The sequence below is a fragment of the Ctenopharyngodon idella genome, chromosome 2 (genome assembly GCF_019924925.1).
Source record: "Ctenopharyngodon idella isolate HZGC_01 chromosome 2, HZGC01, whole genome shotgun sequence".
Taxonomy (NCBI): Eukaryota; Metazoa; Chordata; class Actinopteri; order Cypriniformes; family Xenocyprididae; genus Ctenopharyngodon; species Ctenopharyngodon idella.
In genome coordinates, this window is record NC_067221.1 from 7,522,070 (window position 1) to 7,545,169 (window position 23,100).

Below are 23,100 nucleotides of genomic sequence, written 5' to 3' on the forward strand. Positions count from 1 at the left end.
GTAACAAACAGTTGATGGACACCATTGACTTCCATAGTTTTTTTTTTCCATACTATGGAAGTCAATGGGGTTCATCAACTGTTTGGTTTTTCTAAATATCTTCTTTGAGTTCAACAGAAGAAAGAAATTCATACAGGTTTTGAACAACTTGAGGGTGAATAAATGATGACAGAATTTTCATTTTTGGGCGAACTATCCAGTAAGTATACATATAGATTTTAATCTGGTTGGATTTTGTGTGTTTATAATACACAGAGCCGCAGAGTTGATCATTTATGCATTTTATTTTCATATGATTTGCACAATACAGTGATTATTAAATGAAAGTCTGCCATTGTAGAAGGAAGCACAAGTCAACTTAATTGTGTATGTAAATATGTTGCAAAAAATGAAAGCTATGTAGACAGAATTCTTCAGATGTAATCCAGCTTCAAAGTAATTTAAAAATAAATTTTACAAAATAACAGGTAATAAATGTAGAAATCATTAAAATAAAGAGAAATTAAACAAACTAAGTCTAAGTTGCTAAATTAGAAACAACTAAATGGTGGCATATACTTCTATTGTATCCTAACCTAGAATAGTTGAGCCCATATTATACAGTAAAAGCATATAAACACATTACATTCAAATGTGTAGACAGTATATTATTCTTAAAACCATAAGCACTATAGCATAACTGAGGGAGGTTACATAATCCCTTGATCAACATTTAACAACAACGGTGCAGATCTAACGGCTCTCGAATGTGGTCAAATGTGAGCTTTTTCTGTTGTCTTCGGTGAAGGAACTGTGATAAATCCAACTGATGAAGAACGACTGTTGGATTTGTGAGACCTGAAAGACAAATAATAGACAAATTGTAATTCTTCAAACAAAACAGCACATATTTTGTAGGGTTTGCTAATGAAACATTGGGTCTCATTCACTAATGATTACAAGTTGCATACTTACTGTATGTTTGAGCATGTGCAGCAAGATCTTCGAGTAAATCCCAGTGTGCCATTCACAACCAGTTGATACTCAAATACCTTTTATAAAGATCTGGACTATGTTTGACTTCAATTTTAGAACCTATCCCAGTTTGTGCAACATTTTAGTTAAATAAATTTAGTCTGCCTGAACTACTTTTTTCTTTTTGAAGTGTCTATTTACATCAAGTGCAAACAGTCTGCCTTGTTGGCAGCGGCCATTTACACTAACTCCGCCCACTATTGTCTGATTGAGCCAGACAAAATTACGAAAGAAATCCTGCTGAAAACAGGAGCAGTTATGTGGAGAGTAAGGCTGGTAGCATTAGCTTTTGGCGCGACTGACCCGAGTTTGAATCCGCCTTTTCCCGAATTCATTTTTCTCCCTTTTCCTATCACATATAAGCTCGGAGTAATGTTTATTTTAAATAAAAATAATCGAAAAGTGTAAATAAAGTGCAAAATGGGTATTTAAAGGTGGGAATAAAGTGTTTATCTGGTAGGATTAGAGACAGGGACAAGTAATGTCCCAATAAGATGGCATCTATTTATGATTTGAATAAATATAATCATATACAATGAATATGTTGTTATTATTGCATACTGTTTTATAATATACTACAATACACTGAGGTGCAATCTGTATAAATAGTATCTAACAACTATTTACAATTAGTGCAAATACGGTTACACTTTATTTTACAGTGCCGTAGTTACATTGTAATTACTCAAATAAGTACTGAGTACTATTAATTAACTACATGTACTTACTATAGAATTACAGTTAGGGTTAGGGGTTGGTTTAGGGTTAGTTACTCATAATTATGCATAATTTACAGTTATTAGTACATGTGGTAACGTGTAACTACAGCACTGTAAAATAAAGTGTTAACAAAAATACTGTTATTTTCACTAAGTGTAAATAGCAGATAACATTATTTGCACTTAGTGCAAAGAAAATACTTTTTGTTGCTATTTACACAGTGTAAATAGCATCTACTGCTATTTGCACTTAATGCAAATAGCCGCTGCCTTTTTTTTTGAATGTATGGTTTCAGTTTTAAATGTTATCCTAAATTTATAAGTGCAACTGCAAATGTTTTTACAAACAAATATGTGAACACGCAGTTAGTGAATGAGACCCACTGTCACAAGATATAACATCTTCACTCACGTTAGCTCATCCACGCTTTGAAAGTCATCAGGATGTTGAACACAACAGTCTTCAGAAGGAGAATTCTTAGCCAAAAGAGCCCCAGTGACACGAAGTTGATTTTTTCATCTGCAGAAATGAAATACAATTAGTATATCTATAGGGTTTACCATGTATTTTGCACAACCAAGCATGTATGCAGTACGATCCAGCACCAGTTTTTCAAATGTGTTTGTTTTTAAAATGCTACTAGCCTTACAATCTTAAATCTATGTGAGTGTAGTTATTGTAATGTATGTACAGCAGACTATAAATGTGTGATTAAAATGATAAACGCTTACCTAATTCCATGTCACTTTGACCAGATGATTCACCTTTACACTCTGAATCTGGAAAAAAAAAAAGTTGATTAATCTCTTGCAACCAAATATTTTAGGAATTAAAATGGAAATGTTTTTTTTTTTTTTTTTTTAATTGAATGTGATAATTCCTACCTTTTTCACTGCAGACTTTATCTTCAACTTTAAAGGCAAAGCTGCTGTAGTACTTTTCATAGGTTTTGCCTGTATATCGCACTGGTGTAAAAACGCTTGGTACATCTTTATGGTTCGTGAAGTCAGTTGCCAGACATGATCCGTTATGTCTGTAGTAGACTGGTTCTTTTGTCTCTTCTGTAAAAACATAAAGAAAAAAAAAATCCGAACACATTAGTTTCATAAACAAAGCATATGCGTTTAATGCAGACAAAAATTAGGCAATTACATTTTGTCATATGTAATTAGCTTTCATGGCAGCTTAAATGGATTCGAAAGTACATTCACTGACAATAAACATTGTGATTACATATGTCAAAAGCATTTTCACTTGAATTATTTTTTTTTTCCCAGTCAGACATTTCAAATTAAAATGGAAAAAAAAGTCTTATTGTCGAAAATAACTTGAATGAATAGAATATAGAACAGAATAGTATATTTGCCTCAAATCAATGAGTCCAAAGTCCTTTTACTTAATCAACATTTAAAATATTATAATATGACAAATTCTTACCCTACTTCAAAAGTACCAACAGATTTTTCTAGGCCCACAGGCTGATACCTCATCTCAAAAACTCATTCAGACTTTCAATGTCAAAGTTTAGTTGTTTTCCAGAGAAAACCACTACTTTTTTATATAATAAAATGTAAATGTCACATTAGCAATTAAACATACTGTATGGGAAAACCCATAAGATATCATTAGTGCATAGCACCATCTCTGTTCACTAATGGAGACTTTTTTTTAGCTTTGTGTTAGTGAATTTATACCACAATGATCACACGGCCAACATAAATCAACTTAAACATAGAAACTTCAGTCTTATTCAAGATCCAAACTCTTACTGACATGATCTAGTCTGGGTAATACAATGCTTCTGGCAGTTATGCTGAGATGTAGAGAGCTTTTAATTACATCAACACAATTTGCCTAATGAGTAGACTAGTTCATAATGGTTTATTCATATTTATAACTGCAATTAATAAAACAATTTCAGATGTAAACTCTACATTGCTTTTAAGGATTTTGATTATATTGTATTTCTTTAGGATTTCTTTGCTGTAATGGGTAACGATTACATTTTCCTTAATGGATAACGATTACATTTTTATTATTAGAATCTTAAACTCAAATAAATGTCATTTAAAGGTATCACTTGTTTAAATTGGAAAATCCATGCTATTTTTTTTTTTTTTTTTGCATATAGCATTGTAAGTTAAATTATTACAAAAAGATATATTATAAAGTAGATTCTCATCCATATGTTGCTACTTACTTGAGTGCACAGATAAGTGTGTCCCTTTGCCAAATATGATTTTGTTAGCAGTGCTAGTCACACAATGATTGGCACACATATAATAATCCCATACATGTGGCCAAAATGACACATGCGTAATGTCCTATACTGTAAGTACTGTTATTCCTAACAAACTCAAAACAATATCAAGTTTTGTTTAATACAAATAAAACTTGACAGTTAGCCTTATTTAGATGCTTATCAAATTAACCAACTCAAAAGAAGTTCGTACAGTATATCCATTCAGTAGTGCTAAACAAAACGTAATTGAATATAACCTGTAATATTACATATAACACTAGTGAAAAATGTGCCATTAAGACTTATTAGAAAGTGAATTATTACTGAAAGTTAATACAGGTTGGTTAATCTAGGCTGTCAAATGTGCAGCTGACTGATTACAATTTGTATTTCAGTTTCTCAATTTAGCTATTTCGCCATATGAATGACTGAATTTATGAAAAATGCTTAAGAGGTACTGCTAATGGTTACTTGGTAAAACATTAATTGTTCATTCAAATGCTGAAGTATGTTTGTGTGTTCAGATTATGTTAAAATGATGTTTTAAGTAGTGGTCTTGCAAATTTAGGAATATGAACGTGCGACTGTACTTTATCTAACCCTATTTTGAAATACCCAACCAATCGAGACAGTTACACAACATTATCAGAGTTCTTTGATTAAAATATATTATTCTCTTACTTGATTGTACTGTTAATTTTGTCCCTCCTCCGAAGACTATTTTAACGCTAGAAGTCACACTGATTGATATTTCAGTACAAAAACCATTTGGATGGTACCCATGTATACTACATAAAACATAAGATAAACAAAGTAATTACAAATTTCCAATATGATCTGTAAGAAAGAGATATGGATCATATGGACATATTTTTCCCAATTTCGACAATTATCCTTAAATTAAAGATCTGTACTACTGATTTGTATCTAAATGTTATTTAGGTATAAACATCTGATGTCAAAATCTTTAAACATGATTACATATTTATTTGGACTACTGTGTGAAAAAGCTGTTCTGTTTAAAGCTCATCGTCTTTCTTTATTAAACGACTCGATTTCCTGATGTTCAGATGAATTATTTACAAACTAAAGTAAGGTTTTACTTACTGGTCTGTACAAATAAGTGAGTTCCCTTCGCAAATAAAATTCTGCCGAGGTTGTCATTCACACAGTGACTGTCAGTGTTATAAATACTTCAGTAAACGGCGAGTCAAAACTTCAGTGTTCGTTTTGATGTTAGAGTCACTCAGGGTTACACTTTATTTTGATGGTCCATTTTAGACATTCTACTAACTATAACTGATTACATGTCAACTAACTCTCATTAGAGTATTAGTAGACTGTAGTAGACCCTTAGTAGACTGTTAGTTTAAGGGTTAGGTGTCAGGGTTTGGGTTAGTAGAATAAGTTGAGATGTACGTAGTTGCAAAAAAATAACTGAATCCATAACTTACTCGATAACACACTGAGCTGAGTCCCTTGCCCAAATATCAGTTTGTATCCATTTTGAGTCACACAATTACAAACACCAACACAGAAATACATAGGAAACTCTTTCCTTTGACACGTATAAAGACATGAGTTTTGTAATTTGACATTACACTATTAATAATTAGATTAATTAAACACTAATGTCTGTGCATGAAGTGGGTTTTAAAAACATTTTCTGAAAACTTGTGGTATTTGGTGGTACAGTAAATTAAATATTAAATTTCACTACTCATGACTCTAAAGATAGATACCAAATCCTACGAAAATAACATTCTATTATTATATATTATAATATTTAAAGGGTTTTACTCACTCGCTTCTACATAGAGTTGTGTCCCCTTCCCAAATATTATATTATCAATATTGTTATTCACACAGTGGTTAGTAGTGGGATCATAACTTCCATGAGTAGCAGACACATCCTCCATCATGTTAGATTTTACATCAACTATAATGATTCCCTTCTATATTAAAGCGATTTTTCATTTTTTATGGACTTTCTATGGACAAGTGCAACGTTGAAATTTATTCAGTCCATTTATTTGAACTAGCAGATAGGCCTAGTCTTTCTTTATTAAATTAACTGATTTCCTTATTTTGTTTTTTTTGTTTTTTTAAATCTGAGGTTACGATGAATTATTTCCAAAAGAAAGTAAGGTTTTACTTACTAGTCTGTACAAATAAGTGAGTTCCCGTCGCAAATAACTTTTTGCCAGAGTTGTCATTCACACAGTGACTGTCAGTGTTATAAATACTTCAATAAACGGCGAGTCAAAACTTCAGTGTTCATTTTGATGTTAGAGCAACTCAGTAATGCAGTTAAAATATGTGTGTCAAATTAATAATTGCATAGATTTAATTTAAATAAATAAATGACATTAAATAAAACGAGCTGTGAAAATCTCATGTAAGGCCTATACGACTACCTGTCCTATTGGTGGATTAGTGAAAAGAACGTGTGTAATATCCATTAGAGTAAACTGTAAATAACTGAATCATAACTTACTCGATAACACAGTGAGCCGAGACCCTTGCCCAAATATCAGTTTGTCTGTATTTTGAGTCACACAATTACAAACACCAACACAGAAATACATAGGAAACTCTTTCCTTTGACATTACAGTAAATTCTATTAATAATTAGATTCATAACTAAAGTCTGTGGATGAAGTGGGTTTTAAAAACATCTTCTGAAAACTTTGGTGGTACAGTAAATTTAATATTAAATTTCACTACTTGTGACTTAGATTAGATACCAGATTAGATACCAAATCCTATGAAAATAAAATGCTATTATTATTATTATTATTATTATTATTATATGTTGTAATATTTAAATGGTTGTACTCACTTGCTTGTACATAGAGTTGTGTCCCCTTCCCAAATATTATTTTAATATTGTTATTCACACAGTGGTTAGTAGTGTGATCATAACTTCTTCCATGAGTAGCAGACACAGCCTCCATCATAATAGATTCAACATTAATTTAATAACTATAATGATTTTATTCTATATTAAAGGGATTTATAATGAATAATAATAATAAACATTTATGTTTATGGACTGGTAGCACAAATGTATTATTTTGGTTTCTGCTTTGTTGTTGAGCCCAGAATTCACACAATGGTTTTGTTTGATACTTTTTTCCTTTTATATTTGTCAGTTTACTATTTTGGTTTAGTTACGCCAAGATCACTGAACAGAATTGTTTGATAGTTTATATCATAAATCTATTCATAATGCATTTTGACAAAGGTAATTCTACATATATAACACAATCAAAGTCACGGCTGGTTGATGAAATGATGGGTTTATCAGAGAATAAATTCAATACTAAGATTAAAGTACAACTTACTGGCTTGTACAAGAAGTTTTGTCCCATTGCCAAAGATAATTTTTTGTCCAGCATTCACACAGTCATTGACCATATACTAAAAACTAGCAATATCCTGATAACAAAAGCACTGCAAGCAATTCTGTCACAATCCCTCTTTAATAAGATGCAGTGTGAAAACTTTAAAGAAGGAAAGACATCCATTTATATCAATGTTTAGTGGGGTAGAATAAAAACTGTTTTTAACTGATATGTTTCTAAGACAAAACAATAGATGTTATTCCAAAGTTTACAACAAGCTGAAGGTTTTGAATGTATTTGTCTGGGAATTAAGTATGGTATTAATAAAGCATAAATACCTTTATCTTTTTTAAAAAGATCATGAGATTACTACTGATTTATTGTTCTAATCATAAGAAGTGCATATTTCATTTTAAAAAAGGTATGCAATATTTGAGAGAAGTGAGCCACACTTACTTGAAAACACAGTTAGTTTAGTGCCTTTTCCAAATATAATTTTGTATCCGACTTGATTCACACAGCTGTTGACCATCAACACATAACTGCTGCTCAACATGAAGTATGTTTTCATTTCTTCAACTGGGATAAAAGTTATTATCATATAAAATCTAATTTAGAAATAATTATAAATTTATCAGTTAAATGTCAGCTTTATTAAAAAGATTGTATTGATGTCATTTGGGGTTACTTCAATAAATGGCTATTATTGTTGATGTTACATGAATTGATGATCCTAAAGATTTGTATTATGGTTAAGTGATTATTACAATTTTAGAGATAAAACTTACTTGCTTGTACTATAAGTTTGGTCCCCTTGCCAAAGATCATCTTATTTTGATTATTCACACAGCTACTGACAGTGAACCAAAAACCAATCCTAACAGTGTGTACATGGACTGTATGTCTTTCAGTCTTTAAAAAACTGTTTGTTTTTGTGCAAGAGGTATTTATAATTAAATCAAACTACTAGACGACTATCAAGTATTAAACATCATTGAACTCATAATACATTACAAGTATTAAAAAAATATTTTGTTACAAGCAATACCAGCTATTAAACGCCAAATAAACTCCCTACAAGAATATGGTCTTATGATCATTTGAAAAATGAACTCACTTGAAGTAATTGTTAGTTTGGTGCCCGTCCCAAATATGATCTTGTTGCCCCCAGGATTCACACATCAGTAAAGCACAGTACATTTATTCTCAGTCCAATATGGACTGCTGTAGGGTGGATACATATATATTAAACTCATTTTTGAGATATTATTCATTTCTACAAATAATCAAAAATACAGTCTGAAGCTTTAGACAAATCTAATAAAATTCTGTTGAGTTGCGTTCTTTGAAAATTATGTTGACAGCATGTTTTTGGTGGTTTTTGTTTGTATTTAGTTTTGTTTGTTTGCTTGTTTGTTTTTGCATAATCAAAATGGTAATACATCAGTTGTGTTTACTAGCAGTTTTATCCAAAAAATACCTCTACATTACATTATTTCCTTTTTAATAACATAAATATGAGATAACTAGCAGTTTTAAATAAATACTGGTATGAATATTGGATGTTGTAACTTACTTGACTGTACAATGAGTTTTGCTCCTTTGCCAAATGATATTCTAATCTGATCATTCACACAGTCATTCATCATGTATAAAAAAGTATCGACATCCTGATGGTGCTGAACAACATAGAGAAGATTTTACAACAATGGAATAAAGATTCACCTTAAAACCTAAATAGTTGATTGTCAATTTTAACACAAAATTGAGGGTATATTTTAGTGTTGGGCCCGAGTCCACCATGTCGAGTACGGGTCGAGTCGAAGCCCTTAACCAACTGAGTTTGAGAGAAAGATGACATATTGACATATATTATAATATTAATCGGTTGTACTCACTTGCTTCTACATAGAGTTGTGTCCCCTTCCCAAATATTATTTTGTAATTATTGTTATTCACACAGTGGTTAGTAGTGTGATCATAACTTCCATGAGTAGCAGACACATCCTCTGTCATGTTAGATTCAACATCAACTTAATAACTATAATGATTTTCTTCTACATTAAAGGGATTTTTCATTCATAAAAAAATGATGGACTGGTGGCACAAGTGTAATTTTGATATAAATGTGCATCCCTATAAAGTACTTTAGATACACAAACACTTCTGTGTCTTTAAAGTTCTCAGCATTTTTAGAGCGGCCATCTTTCAATATGCCTGACAAATGTATAAATGCTGAATATACTGAACAATGTGAAAAAAAAAAAAAAGAGATAAAAACAACTTACTGGAATTTATGATTATTTTGGTGCCTGCCCCAAATATGAGTTTGTTGTTGAAGCCAGTATTCACACAATGGTTTTGTCTTGCACTTTTATCCTTTTCTACTCAAGGCCTTTATATTTGTCAGTTTTTTGGTTTAGTTACACCAAAGTCCGACATCACTGAACAGAACTGTTTGATAGTTTACATGATAAACCTATAATAATGCATTTTGACAAAAGTAATTCTACATTTATTCTACATTCTGTTTACAGCCCATGAGGGTAATCTTTCGTTATTAAATTACTTGATTTCCTTATTTTGTTTTTAAATCTGATGTTCAGATGAATTATTTACAAACAAAAGTAAGGTTTTACTTACTTGTCTGTACAAATAAGTGAGTTCCCTTCTCAAATAACATTTTGCCAGAGTTGTCATTCACACAGTGACTGTCAGTGTTATAAATACTTCAATAAATGGCGAGTCAAAACTTCAGTGTTCGTTTTGATGTTAGAGCAACTCAGTAATGCAGTTAAAATATGTGTGTCAAATTAATAATTGCATAATTTAAAACATTGAAAGCAGCCATCTTTCAATGTGCCTGACAAATGAATACATACTGAATATATTGAACAACTAGTAATAAAGATAAAAACAACTTACTGGAATGTATTATTATTTTGGTGCCTGACCCAAATATGACTTTGTTGTTGAGCCCAGAATTCACACAATGGTTTTGTTTGGCACTTTTATCCTTTTACATTTGTCAGTTTACTTTTTTGGTTTAGTTACCCCAATGTCCAACATCACTGAACAGAACTGTTTGATAGTTTATATCATAAATCTATTCATAATGCATTTTGACAAAGGTAATTCTACATTTATAACACAATCAAAGTCACGGCTGGTTGATGAAATGATGGATTTATCAGAGATTAAATTCAATACTAAGATTAAAGTACAACTTACTGGTTTGTACAAGAAGTTTTGTCCCATTGCCAAAGATAATTTTTTGTCCAAGATTCACACAGTCATTGGCCACATAGTAAAAACTAGCAATATCCTGATAACAAAAGCACTGCAAGCAATTCTTCACAATCCCTCTTTAATAAGATGCAGTGTGAAAACTTTAAAGAAGGAACGACATCCATTTATTTCAATGTTTGTATATCTGCTTTTAACTGTTATGTTTCTAAGAAAAAAAAATAGATGTTATTCCTAAAGTTTACAACAAGCTGTCAGTTTTGAATGTATTATCTGGGAATTAAGAATGATATTAATAAAGGATAAATACCTTTACATCTTTTTAAAAAGATCATGAGATTACTATTGATTTATTGTTCTAATCATAAGAAGTGCATATTTCATTAAAAAAGCGATATTTGAGAGAAGTGAGCCACACTTACTTGAAAACACAGTTAGTTTAGTGCCTTTTCCAAATATAATTTTCAATCCGCCTTGATTCACACAGCTGTTGACCATCAACACATAACTGCTGCTCAACATGAAGTATGTTTTCATTTCTTCAATTGGATTATCATCTAAAATCTAATTTAGAAATAATTTAATTTATCAGTTAAATGTCAGCTTTATTAAAACGATTGTTTGATGTTGTTTGGATGTACTATAAATGGCTATTATTGTTGATGTTACATAAATTGATGATCCCAAAGATTTGTATTAGAGTTAAGATGAAGTACTAGTTCATTTTTTTCTTTACAGTTTAATATTATTAGAAGTTTTGAGAAAAAAAAAAAAAAAAAAAAAAAAAAAACTTACTTGCTTGTACTATAAGTTTGGTCCCCTTGCCAAAGATCACCTTATATTGATTATACACACAGCTATCGACTGTGTACCAAAAACCAGTCCTAACAGTGTGTACATGGACTGTATGTCTTTCAGTCTTTAAAAAACTGTTTGTTTTTGGTATTTATTATGCAAATCAAACTACTAGACTATCAAGTATTAAACATCTTTGAACTAATAATACATTATAAGTATTAAAAACATTTTGTTACAGGATACATAGTAAAAGTATCACTCTTTGCATGTTTTGTCTGAATGTTGGCAAACAGATGTTCATATTATCCTGTGTTTATCAGTCAGATATCACAGAATTAGAGATCATTTTGAGAGCTATAAGTGAATAAAATATAACACTCATCTAAGAATAAACAGATTTCAAGTAATGCGAACTTCTAATATTACACTCATCTATACTATACTCATAATTACGTTCTATTATATTCAATTTTAAAATATTGAAATTAACATTGTTAAGCAATACTAGTGATTAAACCAAATAAACTCCCTACAAGAATATGGTCTTATGATCATTTGAAAAATGAACTCACTTGAAGTAATTGTTAGTTTGGTGCCCGTCCCAAATATGATCTTGTTGCTCCCAGGATTCACACATCAGTAAAGCACAGTACATTTATTCTCAGTCCAATATGGACTGCTGTACGCTGGATATATTTATATTAAACTCATTTTTGAGAAATTAGTTTCTACAAATAAACAAAAATACAGTCTGAAGCTTTAAACAAATCTAATAAAATTCTGTTGAGTTGCGTTTTTTGAAAATTATGTTGACAGCATGTTTTTGGTGGTTTTTGTTTGTATTTAGTTTTGGTTGTATTTTTTTGTTTTTGCATAATCAAACTTGCATAGTTGTGTTTACTAGCAGTTTTATCAAAAAAATACCTCCAATTACATTATTTGCTTTTCTATAACATAAATATGAGATAACTAGCATTTTTAAATAAACATTTTATGCATAAAGTGAAATATTGGTATGAATATTGGATGTTGTAACTTACTCGACTGTACAAGAAGTTTTGTCCCATTGCCAAAGAAAAGTTTACGTCCAGCATTCACACAGTCATTGGCCATATACTAAAAACTAGCAATATCCTGATAACAGAAGCACTGCAAGCAATTCTGTCACAATCCCTCTTTAATAAGATGCAGTGTGAAAACTTTAAAGAAGAAACGACATCCATTTATATCAATGTTTAGTGGGGTAGAATAAAATGTTTTAACTGTTTTTTTTTTCTAAAATAAAAGAGTAGTTGTTGTTCCTAAAGTTTAACAAACTGAAGGTATTTAAGAGGTATTTGGGAATTAAGAATGATATTAATAAAGAATAAGTATGATATTACAAGAAAAATTATTAAGTACTAATTCTTGGATAAATACCTTTGCATCTTTTTAATAAGATCAGGAGATTACTGTTGATTTATTGGTATAAAAGTGCTTATTTCATAAAAAGGTATGCAATATTTGATAGAAGTGAGCCACACTTACTTGAAAACACAGTTAGTTTAGTGCCTTTTCCAAATATAATTTTGTATCCACCTTGAGTCACACAGCTGTTGACCATCAACACATAACTGCTGCTCAACATATAATCATCCTGGATGAAGAACGTTTTCCTTTCTTCAATTGGATTATCATCTAAAATCTAATTTAGAAATAATTAAACTAATTTATCAGTTAAATGTCAGCTTTATTCCAAATATTGATGTTGGATGCACTACAATATGTGGCTATTATTGTTGATGTTACATAAATTGATGATCCCAAAGATTTGTAATACGGTTAAGATGATGGAAATCCTAAGAACAAGTTCATTTGTTCTTTTTACATGCAGTCTAAGCTAGTATTTCTTTCTTTTTACACAGTCCGAGTTGATTAAAATAAAATAAAAAAAGCTTTTTAAACTCCACTCTGAAATCTGTGTCTTTTCCAAAGACATCAGTCCAATTATCTGATCTACTCATATTTTACAGGAATGCTAATTTTCCACTGTACTCTATTTAAAACACAATAGAGAACATTATATGATGATAATGTCTGTAAAAATATTTAGAAAATAAAAGAACCTATCATCACTTACATATTATCTATTGCATAAATTGTATAGTTTGTTTTTTGCAGCAGTTTAATATTATTATTTGAATTTTAGAGAAAAAAACTTACTTGCTTGTACTATAAGTTTGGTCCCCTTGCCAAAGATCATCTTAAATTGATCATTCACACATCTATCGACTGTATACCAAAAACCAGTCCTAACAGTGTGTACATGGACTGTGTCTTTCAGTCTTTAAAAATAACTATAAAGCGCACACTTTTAAACTAAATATTTTGCTACTATTATCCTGAAGCTAACAATTAGAACTAAATTTGCTCAGCAGTGTTTGTTTTTGGTATTTATGATGCAATACTAGACTGACAAGTATTAAACATCAAGCATTAAAAACCAGCCAGCTATTAAACGCCAAATAAACTCCCTACAAGAATATGGTCTTATGATCATTTGAAAAATGAACTCACTTGAAGTAATTGTTAGTTTGGTGCCCGTCCCAAATATGATCTTGTTGCCAGGATTCACACATCAGTAAAGCACAGTACATTTATTCTCAGTCCAATATGGACTGTTGTACGCTGGATATATTTATATTAAACTCATTTTTGATATATTATTCATTTCTACAAATAAATAAAAATACAGACTGAAGCTTTAGACAAATCTAATAAAATTCTGTTGAGTTGCGTTCTTAGAAAATTATGTTGACAGCATGTTTTTGGTGGTTTTTGTTTGTATTTGTTTTTTGTTTTGTTTTTTGTTGTTTTTTGGCAATACATCAGTTGTGTTTACTCGCAGTTTTATCAGAAATACCTCCACATTACATTATTTTCTTTTATGTAACATAAATATGAGATAACTAGCAGTTTTAAATAAATACTGGTATGAATATTGGATGTTGTAACTTACTTGACTGTACAATGAGTTTTGCTCCTTTGCCAAATGATATTCTAATCTGATCATTCACACAGTCATTCATCATGTATAAAAAAGTATCGACATCCTGATGGTGCTGAACAACATAGAGAAGATTTTACAACAATGGAATAAAGATTCACCTTAAAACCTAAATAGTTGATTGTTGTTCCAATTTTAACACAAAATTGAGGGTATATTTTAGTGTTAGGCCCGAATCCACCATGTCTAGTACGGGTCGAGTCGAAGCCCTTAACCAACTGAGTTTGAGTGAGAGATGTTTATTAATGTACTGTTTTCTTAATTTTATGTTGTTACTTATTTTTCTTTCATGTTACACATGACGTGGATTCGACTGTAATCGGTAAAATTGCAGAGTTCACGTCAAGTTCAAGTCCACCCGAGTGTGTCCGGGTCCAAGTTCATTCATTATTTCAGTCCAAGTACCCCAAATCTAGTATTTTTTTCTTTCACTATCATAAACGTATTTTTGAGGAATAATGACCATCAATATATCATTGTATAACTATTGTCACAAGGTATCAAGTCGCACAAAAGTCATTTATAAGTTCAAACTTGACATCTTGCCCTGATATATTTGGAAGTGATTACATATTGACTGTGCACAACTATTACATTTTAGACTACTACAGTAATATCACAATTCTTTTCACCAGTTTATCAATTTAGTTTCAATAATAGCATTCAAGCATTCATACTAAGAATAAAGTAAAACTTACTGGTTTGTACAAGAAGTTTTGTCCCATTGCCAAAGAAAAGTTTTTGTCCAGCATTCACACAGTCATTGACCATAGACTAAAAACTAGCAATATCCTGATAACAAAAGCACTGCAAGCAATTCTGTCACAATCCCTCTTTAATAAGATGCAGTGTGAAAACTTTAAAGAAGGAACAACATCCATTTATATCAATGTTTAGTGGGGTAGAATGAAAACTATCAGTTTTTAACTATTACGTTTCTACGACAAAGGAATAGTTGTCGTTCCTAAAGTTTACAACAAGCTGTAAGTTTTGAATGTATTATCTGGGAATTAAGTATGATATTACAAGAAAAATGATGAAGTACTAATTCCCGGATTAATATTTTTACATCTTTTTAAGAAGATTAGGAGATCACTGTTGATTTATTGTTCTGATAATAATCATATTGCTCTTATAAAAACCATAAAAATGTGCATATTTCATTTTAAAAAAGGTATGTGATATTTGAAAGAAGTGAGTCACACTTACTTGAAAACACAGTTAGTTTAGTGCCTTTTCCAAATATAATTTTGAATCCACTTTGAGTCACACAGCTGTTGACCATCAACACATAACTGCTGCTCAACATATAATCACCAATTGGGATATAAGTTATCACCTAAAATCTAATTTAGAAATAATACTATAATTTATGTGTTAAGTATCAACTATAATTCCAAATACTGTATTGATGTTGTTTGGATGGCTATTATTGTTGATGTTACATCTTGCCCTAATATACTTATAAGTGATCACATAAAAGGCCATTTTAACTGTGTACAACTATTAAATTTTAGACTACTAAAGTAAGATCACAATTCTTTTGTCAATTTTCCACAGTGCAATTTAGTGTCATATGAATGTTAAGTCTATAATATTCATTAATAATGGGAAAATAATGGGAATACAGTTTTAAAAAACATAAAATAAAAAAGCAAGCTTTATCTACACTTACTTGAAAGCACAGTGAGTTGAGTGCCTTTTCCAAAAATGATTTTGTTAATTCCTTGAGTCACACAGTGGTTTATTCGACCACGTAAACATGTTGCCTATACTGTCCTCACGTTAAAGCCCAACATTAAGGGCTTTTATTTGTTTGTTTGGAATCTAATTCAACAGTTTAGTGGTGACTTTCACTTAAAAGTATACATATTTGAAAAGCATACTATCAATTGTACAACTATAAAGGTCATGCAAGCTACGGTAGCAATAAATATGGATTGGAATAATTGTAAGTCAGCAATTCATGGAGGCAGTTATGGTTTAAAGTCATATAAAAGATTCTTATTTTTCATGTGAAAAAAGTTTTAGCTAAAGTAGATCAAAATCGGATAGAAGCCATTTTGTATTATTACTAACAATCAAATAGTTTGATTAAAATATCAAAATTGCCAATTTTAAAATGACTGCATGCACCTCTCTTTCTTAGTTTACTGTAAGTAGCAGCAAACTTACTTGAATCAACTGTTAGTCTGGTGCCTTTTCCAAATACGATCTTTTCGTAGCCAGCATTCACACATTAGTACAGCATGGTACATTTACCCAGAATACAACTTTAACCAACCTCTTGTTTGGTGTATATTTCATAGTGCATTTTTGACTGTACTTAAATCGATTTTGAATATTTAGCATTAATTTTTATTTTTTTTTAAACTGCATAAAATTAAGTAATTAACCGCGTAATTTGGAAAAATCTTAACTTACTTGACTGTACTATGACTTTGGTCCCCTTACCAAAGAAAATCTTAAATCCTCCATCATTCACACAGTCATTGACCATATAGCGAAAACAGGTAGCGCAACACATGAAACACTTTAAACTCTATTATAATAGTATACTATATTAATATTCAATGTGGCTGGCATGACTTTTATAGTTGTACAATTTATAGTATACTTTTCAAATATGTAACCTTTTAAGTGAAAGTTACCACTAAACTGTTGAATTATTAAATATACTGTATGCATTTGGGAAGCACTCTTCATCTTTTTAGGTTTAAAAGAAACATGTTAAGGATCATATTTTTTTTATTATACTAAACTATTGTATCTTTTGAACCAAAATATCTTACTTGAAGTAACGATGAGACTGGTGCCCATCCCAAATATGATCTTCTTGTTCCCAATATTCACACATCGGTACAGTACAGTACATTTACCTACAGTACATATTTGGCCAGTGAGGTCCCATCTTTTGGGGGATAGCATTACATTTTATTTTTAGATATGACTATAAAGCAAATGATAATGATAAGCAAATAATTTAGATTAAAAAAACTAACCATTAGCAAATGTATTTTTGTGAACTTTTAAGAATTTATGATCTTGACTGTTTGTCAACATCACATATACTTTTACAACATTATAAACATGTTTCAAGTTTGTTGAATGATTGAGTTCAATTTTAAACAAGTAAAAACACAGATTTGGTGTTTTTTGGACATGAGTTTGACCTGACCTCTAAAAGGTTAGTATTTGTTCATGTTGACTGTCAGAAATGCATTACTTACTCGTCTCTACAACAAGTTTGGTTCCTTTCCCAAAGATAATCTTATCCACATTCACACACCCTTTGACTATGTGCCAAAAACTAAAGCCTTCCAGCTCTTTTACATAATGTACGGAATTTTTTACTTATAATATTTACTTAATACTGCAATTTTCCACAAACTCTCAACAATACAGTTTGTGCATTAATGCAAGCTACTTTTGGTAAGAATTATATTAACATATAACAGAAGTCATTTACAATAAACTGTAAGTTTCATATTTGTCAAGCCAAAAACATTTTTACATGTAGCTGTCATGAAACGTAATTAATATAAATTTTTGTAGTGAAGTTATGAATCTTTTGATCAATGGAAAAATTATACAACTGGTGTCTAATCATAATTTAACTAGCAATAGTAATATATGAACATGAAAGTTTTTGTGAAGAATGGCAGTATAATTGTATCAATAACTATGAATATTTGCATTAATAACAAACTACCCAATGTCATTTAAGTTTCAAATGCTCTGAACTTACTTGCTTCTATGATGAGTTTTGTTCCTTTACTAAAGAAAATCTTGTTGACATTATTATTCACACAGACATTGAGCGTGAAGCAAAAACTCGTGTCATATTTCAAACAGGCCATAATTCACATGATAGTGAATTAATCAATTTACATGAAAATTTGATTGACTTAACTGACTGACTGAAGTAATTAAGTGTATAATTCGGAAAAATCTTCACTTACTTGACTGTACTATGACTTTGGTCCCCTTACCAAAGTAAATCTTATATCTTCCATCATTCACACAGTCATTGACCATATAGCGAAAACAAGCAGCACAACACATGAAACACTTTACACCCTATTATAATACTATAATATAATAATATTTAATGTTACTGTAGCTGGTATGACCTTTAGAGTTGTAAAATGTATCGTTTGGTTTTCAAATATGTATACTTTTAAGTGAAAGTTATCTCTAAACTGTAGAATTATTTAATATACTGTATGCATTTGGGAAGCACTTTGATTTATGCAAATATTAATTATGGATTTTTGTGTGTTTTATAATGATCCTCTCTCTTCATCTTTTTTTAGGTTTAAATAAAATATGTTAAGGATCATATTTTTTATTATACAACACAATGTTATCTTTTGAATCAAAATATCTTACTTGAAGTAACAATGAGACTGGTGCCCATCCCAAATATGATGTTGTTGTACCCACTCTTCACACATCGCTACAGTACAGTACATTTACCCACAGTACATGTTTGGGAAGTGAGGTCCCATCTTTTGGGGGTTAGCATTAACATTTTATTTTTTGATAGGACTATACAATTTTGTAAGAAAAGAATAGTGAAACAAAATATGATAATGATAAGCAAATAATTTAGATAAAAAAAAACTAACCATTAGCAAAAGTATTTTTGTTAACTTTTAAGAATTTGTGATCTTTTGTTTGAATGATTGAGTTTAATTTTAAGCAAGTAAAAACACAGATTTGGTGTTTTTTGGACATGAGTTTGAACTGAACTCTAAAAGGTTAGTATTTGTTCATGTTGAATGTCAGAAATGCATTACTTACTCGTCTCCACAACAAGTTTGGTTCCTTTCCCAAAGATAATCTTATTCGTATTCACACACCGTTTGACTATGTGCCAAAAACGAAAGACTTCCAGCTCTTTTACATAATGTACGGAATTAAACCATCTCTAGAGATTACAGTATAACAAATTAAATCTGGCTAGATTATTCAGTACTGATTTCATACTCACTTGTTTCAACTGTCTATTTAGTTTCTTCTCCAAACATTAATTTCCACTGTGTTTATGTATTATAAGAAATGATATATGAAGACAAATTTTAAATAAATTAACACAGCAAGTTTTAAACTTAATAAATTGAAAGGATAACTTACTGTTTTCTATGATAAGCTCTGTCCCTGTTGCAAAGATAATTTTATCGCTCCTAGTCACACATGGACAGACTTAGTTACAAAAACTTACTGACTTGATCGTGTAACATTTTTGTCTATCATCTTTAGAAGAGCATACTCTAGTTTGAATTTGAATTTTGGAGCCAGTTGAGCCCTACATTATATTTTAAAGCTACTCATAATGGCGTTAGAAACCAAAAAGAGCGATAAGACAATAAAACTCACTTGTTTGTACGACAAGTTTGGTCCCCTTTCCAAAGAACATTTGATACCCAACATTCACACAATCATTTGCTATGAACTAAAAACTTTACTCAAATTCTGACATTATTGAAAAATAAATTCCAACAATACACACACTTACAGTTTCACTTAAGTATATGACTATATAGGATGAACAAACGCTTGCTGAGTGTTTAATTATACTTCGATAGCGGAAATGGTTTGTTTTTAGGAGGATTTTAAATCATTTAATTTAAATAAGATTTTATCAAAATATCCTGTGATTAAGCTGCAATCGGAAAATATATTATAAAACTAAATTATACATTATATAAGACTAATTACAAAACACCACTGATTATAACATCAAGTAGTTTTGCATATCATTATCTTTTTCTTACTTTAATGTCTTTTTATTCATTTAGCAATGCAAACTTACTTGTCTCTACAGTGAGTATTGTCCCCGTCCCGAAGATTATCTTTTGAGCATTATTCACACATGGGCTGGGTCCATTACAAAAACCATCTAGCCTCATCTGGAGTGTTGTGAGCTTTTTTATTATTATTTTATGTAATAAATTAAATAAATGCAAGTACTTTAGCAACCACTATCAGATGTAATCACACTCAGGCTTTTGCTTTTGTTTTGCAATAATATTTCACTTTTAAAAGACTTTTCTGCTAAACAGTGATGATTTTCTTTAGTACTATTTTAACGTTAATGTATAAGAATGGTGAAAAAAAAAAGAAAAGGTAAAACTCACTTGAATTAACAGTTAATTTTGTCCCAGAACCAAATGTCATCTTGCCAAGTCCTTGATTCACACATCATATACACTCACTACAGTAACTTGTGTCTGCTATTGATAACTTATCGTGTGTGAACACTTGTTAAATATTTACTTAATACTGTCATTTTCCACAAAATCTCAACAATACAGTTTGTGCATTAATGCAAGCTACTTTTGGTAAGAATTATATTAACATATGACAGAAGTCACTTACAATAGACTAAGTTTCATATTTGTCAAACCAAAATCATTTTTACATGTTATCATTATGAATCTTTTTATCAATTGAAAATTATACAACTGGTGTCTAATCATAATTTAACTAGCAATAGTAATATATGAACATGAATGATTAGCTCCAATAATGTTTTTGTGAAGAATGGCAGTATAATTGTATCAATAACTATGAATATTTGCATTAATAAACTACCCAATGTCATTTAAGTTTCAAATGCTCTGAACTTACTTGCTTCTATGAGGAGTTTTGTTCCTTTACTAAAGTAAATCTTGTTGACATTATTCTTCACACAGACATTGAGCGTGAAGCAAAAACTTGTGTCATGTTTCAAACAGGCCATAATTCACATGATACACATTACATATGAGAGTGAATTAGTCTTTTTAAAAGGAAAATCTGATTAACTTAACTGACTGATTGAAGTAATTAACTGTACTTCATCTTTTTAGGTTTAAAAGAAATATGTTAAGGATCATATTTTTTATTATACAAAATGTTATCTTTTGAATCAAAATATCTTACTTGAAGTAACAATGAGACTGGTGCCCATCCCAAATATGATCTTGTTGTTCTGTCTATTCACACATCGCTACAGTACAGTACATTTACCCACAGTACATGTTTGGCCAGTGAGGTCCCATCTTTTGGGGGTCAATATATTATATTTTTAGATATGACTATACAATTTTGTAAGAAAAGAATAGTGCAACTGATTATGATAATGGTAAGCCAATAATTTAGATAAAAAAAACCTAACCATTAGCAAATGTATTTTTGTGAAATTTTAAGAATTTGTGATCTTTTGTTTGAATGATTGAGTTCAATTTTAACAAGTAAAAACACAGATTTGGTGTTTTTTGGACATGAGTTTGAACTGAACTCTAAAAGGTTAGTATTTGTTCATGTTGACTGTCAGAAATGCATTACTTACTCGTTTCCACAACAAGCAAAAACTCATGTCATATTTCAAACAGGCCATAATTCACATGATAGTGAATTAATCTTTTTACATGAAAATTTGATTGACTTAACTGACTGACTGAAGTAATTAAGTGTATAATTTGGAGAAATCTTCACTTACTTGACTGTACTATGACTTTGGTCCCCTCACCAAAGTAAATCTTATATCTTCCATCATTCACACAGTCATTGACCATATAGCGAAAACAAGCAGCACAACACATGAAACACTTTAAACCCTATAATAATACTATAATATAATAATATTTAATGTTACTGTAGCTGGTATGACCTTTATAGTTGTACAATTTATAGTATGGTTTTCAAATATGTATACTTTTAAGTGAAAGTCACCAATAAACTTGAATTATTGAATATATGCATTTGGAAAGCACTTTGATTTATGCAAATAATAATTATGGATTTTTGTGTGTTTTTTTTTTTTTTATAATGAACCTTTCCCTTCATCTTTTTAGGTTTTGAAAGAAATATGTTAAGGATCATATTTTTTTATTATACAAAACTATTGTATCTTTTGAATCAAAATATCTTACTTGAAGTAACAATGAGACTGGTGCCCATCCCAAATTTGATGTTGTTGTTCCCTCTATTCACACATCGGTACAGTACAGTACATTTACCCACAGTACATGTTTGGGGGTGATTATATTTTATTTTTAGATATGACTATACAATTTTGTAAGAGAAGACTGATTATGATAAGAAAATAATTTAGATAAACTAACCATTAGCAAATGTATTTTTGTGAACTTTTAAGAATTTATGATCTTGACTGTAAACATCACATATACTTTTACAACGTCATAAACATTTTTCAAGTTTGTTGAATGATTGAGTTCAATTTTAAACAAGTAAAAACACAGATTTGGTGTTTTTTGGACATGAGTTTGACCTGAACTCTAAGGTTAGTATTCGTTCATGTTGACTGTCAGAAATGCATTACTTACTCGTCTCCACAACAAGTTTGGTTCCTTTCCCAAAGATAATCTTATTCACAGTCACACACCATTTGACTATGTGCCAAAAACTAAAGCCTTCCAGCTCTTTTACATACTGTACGGAATTAAACTATCTCTAGAGATTACAGTATAACAAGTCAAATCTAGCTAGATTAATCAAATTTTTGTACGACAAGTTTGGTCTCCTTTCCAAAGAACATTTGATACCCAACATTCACACAATCATTTGCTATGAACTAAAAACTTTACTCAAATTCTGACACTATTGAAAAATAAATTACAACAATACACACACTTACAGTTTCACTTAAGTATATGACTATTTAGGATGAACAAACA

The 23,100-nt window shown here is 30.4% G+C and overlaps 1 gene segment (V, D, J or C); it reads right to left on the reverse strand.

Annotated features, from left to right (window-relative positions):
* Positions 1-265: 265 nt before the first annotated feature.
* On the reverse strand, positions 266-22,378 carry LOC127500166 (T-cell receptor alpha chain C region-like). The segment is given in 5 exon segments: positions 266-837; positions 2,146-2,253; positions 2,466-2,513; positions 2,619-2,795; positions 22,336-22,378. Coding segments are annotated over 4 exon segments (360 nt in total).
* Positions 22,379-23,100: the final 722 nt, after the last annotated feature.